Source organism: Perca fluviatilis, chromosome 6 (genome assembly GCF_010015445.1).
Source record: "Perca fluviatilis chromosome 6, GENO_Pfluv_1.0, whole genome shotgun sequence".
NCBI classification, from domain to species: Eukaryota; Metazoa; Chordata; class Actinopteri; order Perciformes; family Percidae; genus Perca; species Perca fluviatilis.
In genome coordinates, this window is record NC_053117.1 from 36,750,994 (window position 1) to 36,767,164 (window position 16,171).

Sequence of the window (16,171 nt, forward strand, 5' to 3'; positions counted from 1 at the left end):
TCACGTGGGGGGGGCAGCACATGTGGTTATGTATACACATGTGGCCATATAGTCTAAATAAGGTAACAGTAGCAACCGTGATGAATAATGGAGAGTTATGAAAGCAGCTTCAACGACAGAGCGCTTAGCTAGAAATGGGGCTCAGAGAAAGCACACTGAATACAAGAGACAGAGACGGAGACAGAGAAAATGGTTACATTTAAATGGACTGCAATATCCCAGTATTGATTAAGACAATAGAAGCCTTAAACAACATTGTCTGATTGCTTTTACCTCTATAAGGCCCCATGTTGTAATAAGAATAATTGAATTGTAGAGAGATGACAAGTAGAGTAGTGGACACGCACAGTATAAATATTAAGTCCATCTGTGTACTTACAAGGTATGAATATCTTGAGGCTGCAAGTCTAAAAGATATTGGCACGACCAGCTGGAAACATCGATATAGAAAGTATGGTTTTTCAATTAAACCAAAATTTAAAAATAGTTATGAAAATGTTATCTAAAGTCCAAACCTTAAAAAACAAATTCTCAAGTTAATAGAAGCTGGCAAACAACAACACTGTATGGTTAGCAGGAGGCGTTGGATGTGTAAGATTGTTTGCTGAAAGTTTTATCACATGGCAAGTCAAGAGTTTATTAAAGCTCTGTTTTGCCCAATCCAAGTGTTTTTAAAATCTACCCACTTTGGAACGTAAATAGAAGGCTAAAACTGAGAAGAATAACACACTTTCAAATGTATCCGCATTAAAATGGTCTTAGCCCCACATGCTTTGCACTTATCTGCACCTCCCAGTGTGTGTCCGTAGTATAGCAAGGAGAGGAAAAAGACAACTAGGGAGGACAATTTGGCAGGCTTAAATGCTAGTTAGGCCGGCTGAGCTAATTAGCCCCGATTTCCTCATCCTGATTCAGACGAGGAGGAAAGCCTCGGATTACTGAGACCAGCATTTTGTGTTCGCCGCTGAAATTGTGTCAGGCTGTTGAAACTGTTCCTCGGCAGGGGGTTGGGGGTTTATTTGCAAAAGTCAACTAATGAGAGCTTTACAAAATGTGCCTCAGTGTGTAGCACAGCAAGTGTAAGGATGGGCGTGTGGTGGTGAGATAACTGGCCACCCCTTACCCCACTGAGGATAAAAAAAGGAGCTTATTGGTACGGGACCCAGCAGGGATGGGACTCTCCCCGGGAAACTGTGGCGCTGTGACCTTTTGCCCCCTAGAACCTCCCTTTGTCCCTTTTTAGCTGTTCCTCATCTGCCATTTGTCTGTCCCCATTTTCCCACTCCAAAGAGCCTGTTTTGTCAAAATGCAGTGTTTGTTCTGCAGAGGTTCATGCTGGTTCTGGTCTCTTTCTTTGTTTTCAGAATGGGAATTGTTGACTCATATGCCAACAGTATGCCCCGAATAAATTTGGCATTTTTACAAAGCGATATGTCGCTTTGAAAATGTGAATATGTGAATATTTTTCTAGTTTCTTCAATCCTCTGTGACAGTAAACTGAAAATGTTTGAGCTGTGGACAAAACAAGACATTTGAGAACGTCATCTTGGGCTTTGGGAAACACCGATGGACATTTTTTGCCATTTTCTGACATTCTAAGACCAAAAAATTGGTTATCGATTAGTCAAGAAAATAGTCGATAGTTGCAGCCCATGCTTGCAAGTTGCACTGGGAGAACTTGAAGCAAAATACACAAGTCATGTGAATGTTGACCAGTCACAGGCAAAGATGTGAACAAGACTGCAAATATTTGGGCTGGCCAGACCGGACACATGGCGGAGATTGAATCCAACGCCTGTCGTGTCCGACTCCTCCCCCTCGCCGCCTCCTCCCACGTTTCCCCGAGGTGTGAGGTAACTCTGTCATACGGAGAGCTGTCAGTCCCAATGACACATGGCACGCACACAGGGGTTCTTGGAGAAGTCAAACAAGTCCATTTTAAAAAATGTTTAATAGAAAGTGTTGTTCCACATACTTCGCCCAGCCCCTCGCAGCCATATCAGCGTAAGCACTAAGTGACGCAGCCAACTCCCGTTCACACTCTAACACCTCTCCTCAAACAGCAATTTGATGAGTCGGAGACGGAACACGCTGTAACGACATGTGGAAAATTCAAGCACAGAGTACATTAGAATGTGGCATCAGTGCCTTTTTGCCTCATGTGTGTCTTTTAATGCGATTAAATCCCCTTTTCTACTCTTATGTCCGCTCTTAGGAATGTACTAGCAGAGGGCTCTCATTGAGAGAGATCACAGCGGTCTTTGATCAGGGGAGCTTAGGAGGACCTGCCTCATACCCGTTCCTTCCCTAAACCCTCCTCTTCTTTCTCTGTATGGGCTTCTGGCTTACAGGAAAAAAAAAAAAAAAAAAGCTGCCTAATCAGTTAATAATACATTATCAACTTGTATAATAGTCCGTGGCTGTGTTCCAGGCCCTGTAGTGCACAACACACACTGCCTGTGCCAGTAAAGTTCACTGATGAGGTTACAGTATTGCTCTCTGTGTGTGTGTGTGTGTGTGTGTGTGTGTGTGTGTGTGTGTGTGTGTGTGTGTGTGTGTGTGTGTGTGTGTGTGTGTGTGTGTGTGTGTGTGTGTGTGTGTGTGTTTGTTTGTTTCTTAATTCATTAATTGCCTTTTGCAGCGCCCAGACGGTCCAGTCTGCCAATTACTCTTATTAGGGTTTCTCCATTACCGTTTGATTGGAAAAGGAGGTGGCTTGGCCACAACTCTTGTCCCTACTAAAGTGTTTGAAAAAGATCATGGACTTTAAAAAAAATACCTGGCAGGTGATTGGATGAACCATATTATCATTAGGGATGGGTATCGTTCTAAACTTTTCGACACCGGTACAGATACCAATACTGTGACTGTGATACTGGTTCCTAAAGGATACTTTTTTCAGTACTGTTTTATAAAACAAAAAGAAATCGCAACATTTCGGCACAAATCTTTTTATTGATTTTTCAGCTCGTACTACGCGAGCCCCATCTCTGTGCGTAACTTAGTTTTCCTGCGTGTCTCTAAGACGTGTGACGTTAGCCAGCCAATCACAAGTGTTATTAGATCTTGGTAGAAGCATGCTGCGTGCTTATTGGCTCACTGACGCTGATGGGATTTGCTCCTTAGGTATTGAAATTGGGTATTGAATGACGAGGCTTTTTTCAATACTTCAGAGGCAATCTGGTCGGTGCCTAAAAAGTATTGAATTCTATATTCAGCCCTAATTATCATATCTATTACGTCCGCAGTCGTTGTTTTGATTGAACAGACGCTGCTGATTGGTTTTCCGCTGTTCGGACACAAACGCATCACTTGAAGCCTGACGAGATGGATTTTCGAGTGATGTGTGATTCCAGCGATTTTCGCATACATCCGAAAGTATGCCAGAGCCGCTCAAGAATACAACGATTACATCACCCAATTCCGACGGGCTGCTTTCTTTTAGCCTTTTATGGTCTGTTCGGATCCTCAAAGAGTAGAATACTTTTGTCGTGCTTCTTTTTCGATTCAACTCTGCAAGTCAGAGAGGATTTACAGCCCAGTTTATTACATCTGAACACAGCATTTCTTTTGAACGCAGCCCCGTTTGTTTCCCCCTGGTCCTCTCAGAGGTGAGATGGAAGAGGAACAGGAGGGGGGGGGGCTGCTGTTATTTGTGTTTTTGTGCTGTTGTTAGTCATAACAAACTACCCTGCAGGTTGAACGTACAGCTTCATTCTCCCCCAGCCCGCAGTTATTTATGAGTGTGCTCTGGAACCTGTATGCAGCATTTCATAAATCTATACTCTCCAGGCCTGTTAGTCATACGCTGAGAGACCACACACAGTCATACAGTAGATATACTAACACATTCGCACACAGGTGCTCACACACTTGTTGTTATCACCTATACATTTCCTTCAAATTATTCAGCAGTTTGGTTTGCCTGCCGGCAGCTTCTCCCAGCTCCCACCCTGCTACTATATGATAATGCGGAGCCGGTGTATTAGGCTGAGTGTGCACAGCCGTGTAAGAGCCATCAAGCTTTACTGTGCCTATAAATTGCTGAAGTGATCACTGCTTGGCAGACTCTAAGCTCCCTGTGCTCTCTCGTGGCTCTAAACAATTTGTTTTATAGCTTGAAATTCCCTCCTCTGTTGCTCTTCTTAGGGCCAGCAGCCAAAAAGAACACAAAAAATGAATGCGCTCGCAAGTATAAAGTGCACACAGAGCAACTGATTCACATGCACGCCCTTGTTTGCATACACATGCATATTCCCGGTACCTCCTGCATATACATAAAACATGATTTAGGACACAGACACACATGCATATTATTTCTCTCTTTAGCACTTTCTGCTCTGACTCCGCCCAGAGCGTGCCGGGACCCAGCTGCATTTTAACACACTGCCTTTGTGTGAGAACAGCTGGCTGCAAAGTCATTTGGACACACTCTCGCACACACAAACGCATGCGGACAGGCACTCATATAGTTTGCCATGCAAGCCGAGCTGAAACGGTCTCTATTGTCAGCAAATAATGGAATGCGTAAGCTGTCCGAAAGAGGGGGGGGGGGGGAGAGTTCACAGTGTTCTAGCTATAAGGGCAGGGTTCAACAATAAGGGTTGCCCGAAGGCCCGGGGCAAGTTAAACGCCACAACGGGCAAGTAAATGTAACAACTACATCATCGTATCATAAGTGGCGTCTTCGTTCTCTTGCCCCCCCCCCGTCGGACAATGCTTGTTGAGTGTTCCAATTTCGACGTGCCGTTGACCAATTAAGAATTGAATTGGTGCTGGACGCATTTGACGTCTTTTTTGACATTTCTTTTGACATTTTTGATAGTTTTTTTACGCCTTTTTTTCCGTTTCCGTTTAGTTTTTCTACGCTTTTGACGGTTTTTGTTTTACGTTTTCTTGAACTTTTTTTTTTGTATGTGTTTTTCCGGGAAACAAACAGACAATTTCTACAGGGGCCAGTAAAAATCACCTGCCCGACCGGACAAGTGAAAAAACTTGAATGTTGAACCCTGAAGGGCGTGTTGGTCCGCTATTGAAACTTTATTTTACCCCAATAATGACCTCAGCAAGTTGGCACATTTTGCCATATGAGAGGGCCCTGGGATTGTGTGTGTGTGTGTGTGTGTGTGTGTGTGTGTGTGTGTGTGTGTGTGTGTGTGTGTGTGTGTGTGTGTGTGTGTGTGTGTGTGTGTGTGTGTGTGTGTGTGTGTGTGTGTGTGTGTGTGTGTGTTAATGTCCTGGCGCTGAACAGACTTGGACTGCTCTGTAGCTCTTGCTGTCGTAAAAGGCGAAAGTAAAGACTCCACCCGGTTACTGTTTCTCTCTCCCTCCCTCTCCCTCCCTCCTCTCAGTCTTCCATGATCAGCACCAAGCCAGTTCCCTCCAGTGTTGTTGCGCCCAGGCTTCCCAGCAGCAGCAGCAGCAGCTGGAGTCTGGGACACTGTAGGACGTTTGTTTGGTGAATTGGATCATTGTATTTGAGTGGTTTGGGTTGGGACTGTTGTCTTGTGGTTGTTCTCCTAATCCGCCATGGTATTTGTTCTGAAAAATCATCGCACATTTGTGTGCGTATTGCGCCTAATGTGTGCTTTGCTTTGTGTCTGTGGGCACGGGTATGAAGGGGACATGTGTTGTGTGTTACTGACAGCCTGCTAATGTGACTTCCTTCCCCATCATCCCAGCAATTCCCTTACGACTCAATCCATTTCATCCATCCACCCATTCTATCCATTCTTCTTCCTCCCTCATTCTTCCCGCTCTCCCTATACTCCACTTGTATCTTCGTTCTCGCTTTTCGTTTTAGTCCAATTATCTCTTAGGTAATTTGCCATTGATTTTTTTTTTCTCTCTCTCTCTTCATTTATCTCTCTCTTAATGCACTCTCAGCCGCTCCCTCCATCCTAAACTGCAGCCGTGCTCTGGGTGTGGGAGGGGAAGAGGGCAAGCATGAGGGAAAGTAGCGGAAGAGGGTGGGGAGGAAGGCGAGGCACATAGTTGTGGCTGGCCAACTGAAAGCCAGCCGTTTTGTCAGTGAAGTCCCCATGTATGGGAGTGGTCAGGAATTTGCAATTCTTGGTGAAGTGTGTATGTATGTATGTATGTATGTATGTATGTGAAAAGGAAACGGAGAACATTTGTCTCCATCTAAATGACTGTGGCCATGATCATTGACAGATTGCGCCTCTCTGTTTGTCTGTGTGAGCAATTGGGTTTGTCTTGACTGTTTTCTGTGTGTGTGTGTGTGTGTGTGTGTGTGTGTGTGTGTGTGTGTGTGTGTGTGTGTGTGTGTGTGTGTGTGTGTGTGTGTGTGTGTGTGTGTGTGTGTGTGTCCTCTTACTACTCTCTTATTTTCTATCAACCTCTTTCACTCTTGTCCAGTGGTTTGTCCAATCATTTTTTGTCTAGTTTATGGTTGGACTGTGTATGGGCAATGTTCTTAATTGCAGAAACCATGCAGATGCTGAAGGACAATGTCTCTGCTGGTTTCAGTAATGATAAGTGTGTGTGTGTGTGTGTGTGTGTGTGTGTGTGTGTGTGTGTGTGTGTGTGTGTGTGTGTGTGTGTGTGTGTGTGTGTGTGTGTGTGTGTGTGTGCGCGTGTGTGCGTGTGTATGCGCGTTTCAGATGTGCAACATGGTTTTGTGCACAGCATGCAAACATGCTCACAATGACTAGCATTCTGATGCTTAGCAGGTATAATGTTTACCATGTTCACCATGTTAGTTTAGCAAGCATTCTAACATTTGCTAATTAGCAGTAAACACAGCTGAGGCTGATGGGAATGTCCTTCGTTTACAGGTATTTAGTCGTAAACCAAAGTAATGTAATGTGACTTGAGAAATGTATGTATGTATGTTATTATATGTTATTATAATTCATTCTGAAGGTGAACATAAATATCTGCACCAAATTCATCCAATAGTTGTTGAGATATCTCAGCCAGGACCAAAGTGATGTTAAATGCTGAATGGCTAAAAGTATGCTGGTGAAAATATTAAAGCTGCAAAGATGAATCAATTTGTTTTCAACTATTACAATTTATCGCCAACTATTTTGATAATCGATTTATCCGTTTTATTCATTTTTTTAATGAAAAAAAGGTACAGATTCTCTGATTCCAGCTTCTTAAATGTGAATATTTTCTAGTTTCTTCACTCCTCTTTGACAGTAAAGTGAATATATTTGAGTTGTGGACAAAACAAGACATTTGAGGACGTCATTTTGGGCTTTTGGGAAACGCTGATCGACATTTTTCGCCATTTTCTGACATTTTAGAGAGCAAACAAGGAATTGATTACGCAAGAAAATAATCTACAGAATAATCGTTAGTTTCAGCCCTAGAAAATATTCTAATTCTATTTTCAGCTCTAAATTTAGTTTAGCATTTTACGAATATAAATAGTTTTGTAAATGTAAACTCATAATCTGTGTTCTATAACTCCTCCTCCCGTCTTGTCACATTCATTCCCAAGTTTGAACTAATATGGTTCTTCTTCACGAAACAAACTGTGTAGTTTCTTGCTGTGTTTAATGGTCATTTGCGAGTTAAAGCTAACCCCATGCTGGATCTGCAGCCGTCTGGTCGGCTCAGGGGTGGAGGGCAGAGGCCAAGGGTCAGGGTCTGAACAGCAAAGCCTACTCATGCGGAACAACACATCGTAAACAAACCATTACGCACCATCTGCGGCGGCGTCGAATCCCCAAACCAGCATGTGTGTGTTTGTGTAGGTGTGTGTGTGTGTGTGTGTGTGTGTGTGTTAATGTCTCTGAGATCACAACCCACAGACACACAAGGGAGGATCAACACACACAGCATGACAGGGAAAGAGAGGTGATAGAGGAAGTGACCATCTGGTATCTACTGAGGCGTCAAATTAGCTGCTGAAAGGTTACACTGGTACAGTGATGCATTCAATATATATTGTTGTTGGAATACTACTTTTTAAAAACTTTTTGCTGTTATTATCGCTGATATTCTATTTTTCATGTCATTATTCCTTACTATGGTTGGGTACCATTTGGGTTTTTGCTGGTACAGAGATAATTGGAGTAAGATTTTCTGGCCTTTGGGTCTTCCACTTTTTACAAAAAATCCCTTACATACCTAAACGGTGCCTGAACCGATACTTTAAAAAGAAGAAGAATAGCATAAATTAAACAGACATTAAACATTATAGCAGAGCCATAAACATTTTTAGACCTTAAATAATGGCTTGTTTACTGCTAAGGCTCTGGAATGCACCATGAAATCCCGCCGGTGTAGTTTCTCCGACAACTTCAACAGTGGCCTCTTGAAAAGTGCAGCCAGGCTACACTGTGTCTTTAGCTGCAGACTGTTGAACGTCTAACGAAATACAGCCACAAGTTAGACCATTTCGTTTTACCTTACGGTGTGAGTTTGGTACATTTCATGTGTTACACTCAGGGCTTCATTTGTAAATCAGAAGGGTCTGGAACAGAAAGGGGTCTAAGGGGGAGAGAAAAATTCACATGTCATGTATCACAAGTCCACAGAGCCTGAAGGACATTGGACAAGGCTAGGCGCTAGCTGCTAAAAATAAAACTGTCATTAAACCAAAGCATTATTTGTAGAAACAGCTGTTTACACCGGTTTGCAGTGCTCTTTTTCTCATCAAGGGGGGTTGCGAACACCAAGCTCCCTATTCAGGGGGGGTCACGTTTCGAAAAGGTTGAGAACCACTGTACTAGCTAACGGTAGGCTAACGTTACCTTCTGCAAGTGTAGTGTTAACTACTGGTTAGCTGATTGGATAAACCATCTGTCTATATATTGGTGATAGACAAGCCAGATCAACGAAGCGTATGACCAAGCGTAAACCAGTCGGGAGAAGAGCAAAAACATCTTTTCCTCAGAGAAAAGCCTTGAGTGCCGTTTTTTGCTCTTCTTTCAACGAAGGAATACTTTCTAATTCAGATAAAACTTGCTGCGATAGCTACGCTCATCTCATCCGTGGAAGCTGCCACGTTGTTTAGACTGAACAGTCGCTTCTTGTTGCGTCACACCTAAACCCGCCTCAAAGCCAACGCAGATTGGTCGGTCGTTTGGCGAGCGGCTCCAAATTTTCTCTATCTCAAGATGCCAGACAGAGTGGAAAACTGAAGCTCGCGAGATCAGGACTGTCTCACGAGGCTAGATTCGGAGGGCAGCGCAGGACTTTAAGTGGCACCGGAATCTGCGTTGTCATTCGGTCATATTGGCGCCGGGTTTCGGTACCCGACCCTATTCTTTACATTCATTTGAAAGACATTTTTATCCCAATTTATTTTAATACACACACCCATTATCTCACTCAAGGATGAAGCACCAGCCCCGTGAATAATGGCCTACCCACTCTACCGTCTTTATGATTTAGCTCGAAAACTTCCTGAGAATAATAATGGTCTGAGTATGAGGTAACTGTCCTGTTACAGTATGCCGTTGATCTAAATTGTCTTTCAAAGTTAATTGCCAGAAAGTAATTAAAAAGTTTTCTGTCTTAAGCCATTAGTGCAACTGTCAAGTATTGGAGAGTGTTTTTTTTTTTTTCCTCTCTGAAAAAGACACCATCTCTCCCAATTATTTCCACGCCTGCTCACTTACAGAGCGTCATGCTTCGTTACCTCGGCAGCAGATTTGCTCATATAGATCCCACCACCTCTCTCCCTGTCTCCTCCTATCCCTTTTGCCAGCACTTTGTGTTTTTCCAGTCATTGTTGTCTTCTCTTGATCCACCTCTCTCTTGGTTGTCATCCTCACCATCCCTCCCCCCCATCCCCTCACCCCTACACCGTGCTAGTCTCTTGACATTAAGCGCTTCCTCTTTCCTTTCTCCCCCGCTTGCCGTTCCCGATCTTATCTCTTTTTTTTTTTTTCTCTCCCAACTGCCTCTCACATTCCACCTAGACCTTTTGCGTGTGCCCACCCTCATCTCTCTCTTTCTCTTGGGGTTTTTTGGCCCCCCCCCCCTTTGTTTTCTGCCCCCCACCAACCCTCTCCTCGCTTGCACTCTTCGTTCCCCTTACACACTCTATCTGGCTCCACACAGCCCCATTCAGGGACAGTCAGCCTCTCTGGCAATGCCCACTGGTCTAACACCTGCCACTCTGTGTGTGAAGGAATTAAGATAAGATAAGATAAGATAAGCCTTTCGAGAGAAACGAAATGGCGACACATCGTGCATAAACACACAATAAACATACAGTTAACCTACATAGAAACATAATCATACGTTATCTCATCCAATGCTTCAATGAACATCTAATAAACCTCACATCACAACACCCCCCCACACACACACACACACACCTTTCCTCACAATCATAGAAGAACAGAGAACCCACAGCACATCCTCCCCCTTATATTGCACTTATTTTGATAATGATTGCACATTTCCCGTTAACTCATGCCGTGGTCAATAACTCTGTATTGCACAATGCCCGATTGCATAATACCATATCAAATATAACACAGCATATATATATATATATATATATATATATTATATATATATATTATATATATATATATATATATATATATATATATATATATATATATATATATATATATATATATATATATATATATATATATATATATATATATATATATATATATATATATATTGCACCCAGTACCCTAGCAGGCATTGCACATCCTATAACCATAATGGTAAGGTTGTATTTATGTGTGTCTGTGAGTATATTTGAAAGATTTAAAGAAGAAAAATCATCCACTCTAGACTAGGGCTGAACTATTTAGGGAAAATATTTAACAGCGATTTTCCTGCCAGATATTACGATTATAGTTACATATTGCACCTTCTACGATCATGTTAACCGTTGTGTTGTCTTCCCGTCGACCATGCGACTTGTTTTCCTTCCGGGTTAACCCTTTTTTAGATGCTTTTTTCAAGGTTGCTCTTTTCTGTCCCTTTTTTCCCCACTACCACCGGATTCACCACTAACATCAACTTGTTACCACTAGTTTTACACTATTTGTTTTAAAATTCATAGTTAATAAACCTCATTTGAATGAAATTGTACATCATTTTTGAGTTAGGAAAAGCTGAAATTATGAATTATTTCGACAAATAGTTACAATTGAGTGGATAATCACAGACTGTCAAAGTTTAGTCAGGATACTGTTTAGAAACCATTTCATTGTTTTTTTTAAATGCTATAAAATTTAATAAAACACCCCAAATTCAATGAAAATAGTGAACTGACCAATCATTTTACTTGCGAAGAGCGTTGAATGGAACCATCCGTGTTATTTTTGGGCTATTTGCTTGAATATTGATATTTCTGATGTAGAAACTTTGAAATCGGGTCAAATTTGACCCGAGGTCACTAGGAGGTTTAATGAAGTATTAAAACATCAATGAAAGATCCGCTGAAAATAGTACATTTCTGTAAACAATCTGTGATATGTAACATTATTCCACAATTTATCTTCCAAAAACACAGAATAAATACAATAATGAAAAGAGGAATATAAAACGTTAAATCAAATGTCACACCAAACATTCAACTAGATATTCACATTTGAATAATCGCGGCCTTCACGATTAGCTAATTGCACTGTTTGAAATCGCGATTTTTGATTTACAAAAAGTTGTAATTGCTGAGCCCTACTCTAGACATTTGTCCTGCTTATGGCTGCTGCTTGTTTGGTGCGTTTATCTCTTACGTCCGTGAGTGTTTATGTCGACACACAGACAGACAGACAGACACACGCATGGATTAGAGTTAGATCCAGGCTGCTCGTCTTCTATTCTAAGATCCCCCAGAAGGAGAAGCCTGTTAATTTAGCTGCTATAAATACAGGACCTCCCACTAGCAGGTCACTCCTAAGACCCGCTGCATGAAACTGGACTATAGTGACAGCTCCTTTACTCTGTGTGTGTGTGTGTGTGTGTGTGTGTGTGTGTGTGTGTGTGTGTGGGTGTGGGTGTGGGTGGGTGTGGGTGTGGGTGTGTGTGCGTACATTCCTTCAAAGTTGGCTGGCTAGCCTCCGGCTTAGTGGTGCATGGGTTGTGGTGCCACCATTGACAAGGACATTTGGACACATTTTGGACATTTTCCGCCCCTCTCTGTTTATGTTTGTGGCTCACAATAATGGTTTTGTACTGATCGAATAATGTAGCCATATTCTTTTCAACAAAACAAGGTGGTGTTTTCAGCCAGTTTACATTGATATGAAAGAAGGTTAAACAACAGATCTGACAGATTTGACATTTGAGAGGCAGTTTTCTACAAAAGTCTTTTGCTTCAACGATTAATTGATCATCTCAGTTGTCATCAATGAACTAATCAATTTATGAAAAGCACTGAATCTTGTCTATTTCTCCTGTTAGTAGGACTTTTGTTTTAAAGATGTAGATTCTCTCTCGTGGCCGGGTTGGTTCAGTGGGTAGAGCAGGCGCACATATACTTAGAGGTTTATGCCTCGACACAGAGGTCCAGGGTTAGAATCTGACCTGTGACGATTTCCTGCAAGTCTTCCCCCCCCCTCTCTCTCCCCTTTCTCACCTAACTGTCCTGTCCAATTAAAGGCGAAAAAAGCCCAAAAAAAGATGTAGATTCTCCAAACAGTGGATGCTTTTTCAGGTTTGTTGTCTGGGAGATTCAAACCTTGTGCTCATCATTGTGATATTTGGATATACAAATGTTGCGCTGTCTTTTAAAGCTATCTCTTAAAGTATCACTGCAACAACAATAAAAACATAAACGCAGGCTTGAATGTGAGTTTGTCTCCCATTCCCAGTTAGAATTACTATTCTCTCCCCACAGACAGGCACTCGGATGGAAGACAACCAACTCAATCAACCAATAAACTCTCATACATCAACAAACACTTTTAAAAGTGAATTCCTCACTCGTACCTTGCAGACATCCAGTATTTAAGTGCCGTCTACTATATGTTTACACCGTTGCTGTCATTTGGTCTCCTTTCTCTCGCAGTCAAGGACTGGCATTGCCTTTTCAGTCAGTAAAGGTGTTTATTTAACTGGCAGGCTTATTTGCGGAGCTACATTGTGTTCAACATCCACAGTGTCGATTTTACACCACTCTAGACTCATCATTATCTTCGTCAGTATAAGCACGCTCAATCATGCTCTCATTTGGTCTGATAATTCTTCATGCTGGCAGTGTCTCCGAGGAAAAGTCTGCTAGTAATCACCACCGTCTTTTTAGATTTTATTTTTTTTTACGGTTTACTGTTATTGCAGCAAGTGATACTGTAACACATGCCAAACTATTACCTACAGTGTTTCAATGCGTTGGTGGTTAGGTTTAGAGACAGAATATTTGGATTCTTATGTGTGATTTACAGCTGTTGGTGCAGCTTTCACCAGCATGCTGAGCAAGTGTGGTTATATGCCAAGAAGCATCTTTTTTTTTCTAAGACTAAGCCACACAAAAGCTCATTTTGATGTGCACTGCGTCCAAGCGAGAATCTGCATCCAAATGCGGACTTTTATGTCCGGACTGCATTCATTCCTCTCCCACTGCGCCTCTGTTGAACAAAGCGTGGGACTCGTGCTAACACAGAGACAGGTAGAAAGGGGGAAAGGGGGTGGTGTGGAGGAGAAGAAAGAAAAGCGGATTGAGGACGGTGAGGTGGAACGGACGGCATGTGAGAGAAGGCGGAAAGAAAATGAGCAGTGAAAGTGTAAAAGCTTAAATCAAAAGAATAAAAAATTCATAGAGAGAGAGAGAGAGACACGATAAATGAGAAATAGCAGAGTAGAGGAGAAGAAGGTGCATTTATCAGGCAGAGAGAGAGGGGTGGGAGAAGAAGGGCAAAGAGAGCATTAGCGATTATTTGTGGGGAGAGTGTGAGCTTGTTAATAGATCACTGAAGAGGACCAGCAGCGCGCGCGCACACACACACACACACACACACACACACACACACACACACACTCCAGCAGTCGGGTAGATGTTGGACAGCATTTGTTCATTCATTTATTACAAAAACCTTCATTTCTTCCTTTTTATTTCCACCAGTTTTTTAAAGATGACCGTACTGATCAATATTCGTTGGATTGAAGCCACTGATGTGCAAATTCATGATTCAAAGGTGCCTTTTCAGCTTGGAAAAGAGTGCTGGCTCGAACACTCAAGGGCAACCCGGCTTTGCTCTTGCTTGGTCTTTGTTTGATTCTTTGGATCCCTTTGTGCGCTCTCATCCCTCTCACCTCATATGTTAGTTCTTCCCCTCACTGTCATCTGTTTCAACTTCATGCGTTCAGTGTTTTTGTACCGCTTACAGAGTGAAGAGGGGCTTAGAGATTTGTTTAAACTCTGGACAGCATCACCAGAGGCCGAGCCAGACAGTTCAGGATTGAGGAACCTTTTCTGTCTGCACGTGTTTGGGTCGGTGAGTGTGCAGGGTTTTCCCTGCCATTATAAGGCTTAGGTGCAGCACCCAAGCCATTTTGGTCACCACCTAAAGAATGAATGTAAAATCCACGTGAGAACCAAAACTAACTAAAAGACTTGACCGATCTAATGGTTGGAGTTGGTCCCCAGTGGACCTCTTTAACATGTTCTCTGTCTTTAAGCTTTTTGAATGTAATTTATATATTATCTGCCCTAGCTTTAACAATGTTTTAGACACTGATATGGTAGTAATAATGGTCCAAAATGTTGTTCTATCCCACCCGCCAAATACATGCACCTAAGTCTTTCACAAACCTAGGGAAAACACGGTTTGTGTGTACTCCTGCGTATGTGTAAAGAGAGTTTTTTTTTTTTTTTGCCCCAGATAAGCCATGTTAAATTTAGTTTAATAATATTGTATTTTTTTTTTCTTTTGGCAAAGCAGCTTGAAGAAAGGGACAGTGGCTAGAAGTGTGTATGTGTACATCTGTGTGTCTGGGCTCTCTCATTTGGGCAGCAGAGGTTTAACGTTTGACAGCTTCATTCTCTATTCTCTCACTTGAGATGTGCTGCTCTGTGTGTGTGTGTGTGTGTGTGTGTGTGTGTGTGTGTGTGTGTGTGTGTGTGTGTGTGTGTGTGTGTGTGTGTGTGTGTGTGTGTGTGTGTGTGTGTGTGTGTGTGTGTGTGTGTGTGTGTGTGTGTAGTGAATAAGTTTGCACTAAATGATTCAGCATCTCCGTGTCTGCTCAGCGGGGGTGTGCTCGTCGGCAAGAGGGCAAAAGGCCACATTTGGAGGTTTGAGTAATATCCATGCCACCACTCTGACACACACGCACCACTGAACACAGACTCCTGAGTGCGTTCAGAGACACACCTCACTAATGTATCCACAAGAGACCTGTAATCTAATGCAGGCACTCTTGATGTCTTCTTCTCTTCTCCATTTCTCCCATTCTTGCCAGAAAGGGCCTTCTTTGTATCGCTATCTGTTAGAGAAGTCATGCCTATTCTCTACCTCCCTTAATTCACCCCTTGCACTTATTTCTAATAATGTCTTCCTCCATTTGCCACAGACAAAATTTTTTGTGTGTCATTATCCGTCATTTAAGCCTCATTTCCCTTACAGTCGCTCTTTCTTCCGCTCTCCCCCTTCCCCCTCCCCCTCCACCAATCCTTGCCCCTTTGCAGGACAGCGATATCCAGAAGAAGATTGACCATGAGATCCGGATGCGTGACGGGGCCTGCAAGCTGCTGGCCGCCTGCTCCCAGAAAGACCAGGCGTTGGAGGCGGCAAAGAGCCTGCAGACCTGCAGCACTCGTATCATGGCCTACATGTCGGAGCTGCAGAGGATGAAGGAGGCTCAGGTCATGCAGAAGGTAACGCGGAGGTCTTCGGACGCAGGGCCGATGGACAACAGACTCCCGTGCAAAGGAAAAGTGGCCATCTCAGGCAAGTAAAACCTCATTTTATTTATATACTGTTGGAGATTTGGCCATGGACCGGCAATATTTAAGGGGACACGCCGACTTATTGGGAATTTAGCTTATTCACCGTAACCCCCAGAGTTAGACAAGTCCATACATACCCTTCTCATCTCAGTGCGTGCTGTAAGGCTGTCTGACGCCGCCAGCGGTATCAGGACAGCACAGAACATGCAGGTAACTGGATCCATTAATCCTACTGCTCCGAATTGTGACAAAAGTGACAAAATAACGCCAACATGTTCCTATTTACATGTTGTGATTTGTAGAGTCACAGCGTGTACAAAAAACAATCTTCTA

General features: G+C 42.8%; 1 protein-coding gene across 1 annotated transcript in view; it reads left to right on the forward strand.

Moving 5' to 3' along the window:
• The window catches only part of LOC120560592 (rhotekin-like), a 78,982-nt gene that overhangs the window by 59,164 nt on the left and 3,647 nt on the right, over positions 1-16,171 (forward strand). Inside the window, exon 2 of the mRNA XM_039803255.1 lies at positions 15,578-15,839. Coding sequence (XP_039659189.1) covers positions 15,578-15,839 — 262 coding nt within the window. The remainder of the gene's footprint in view (positions 1-15,577; positions 15,840-16,171) is intronic.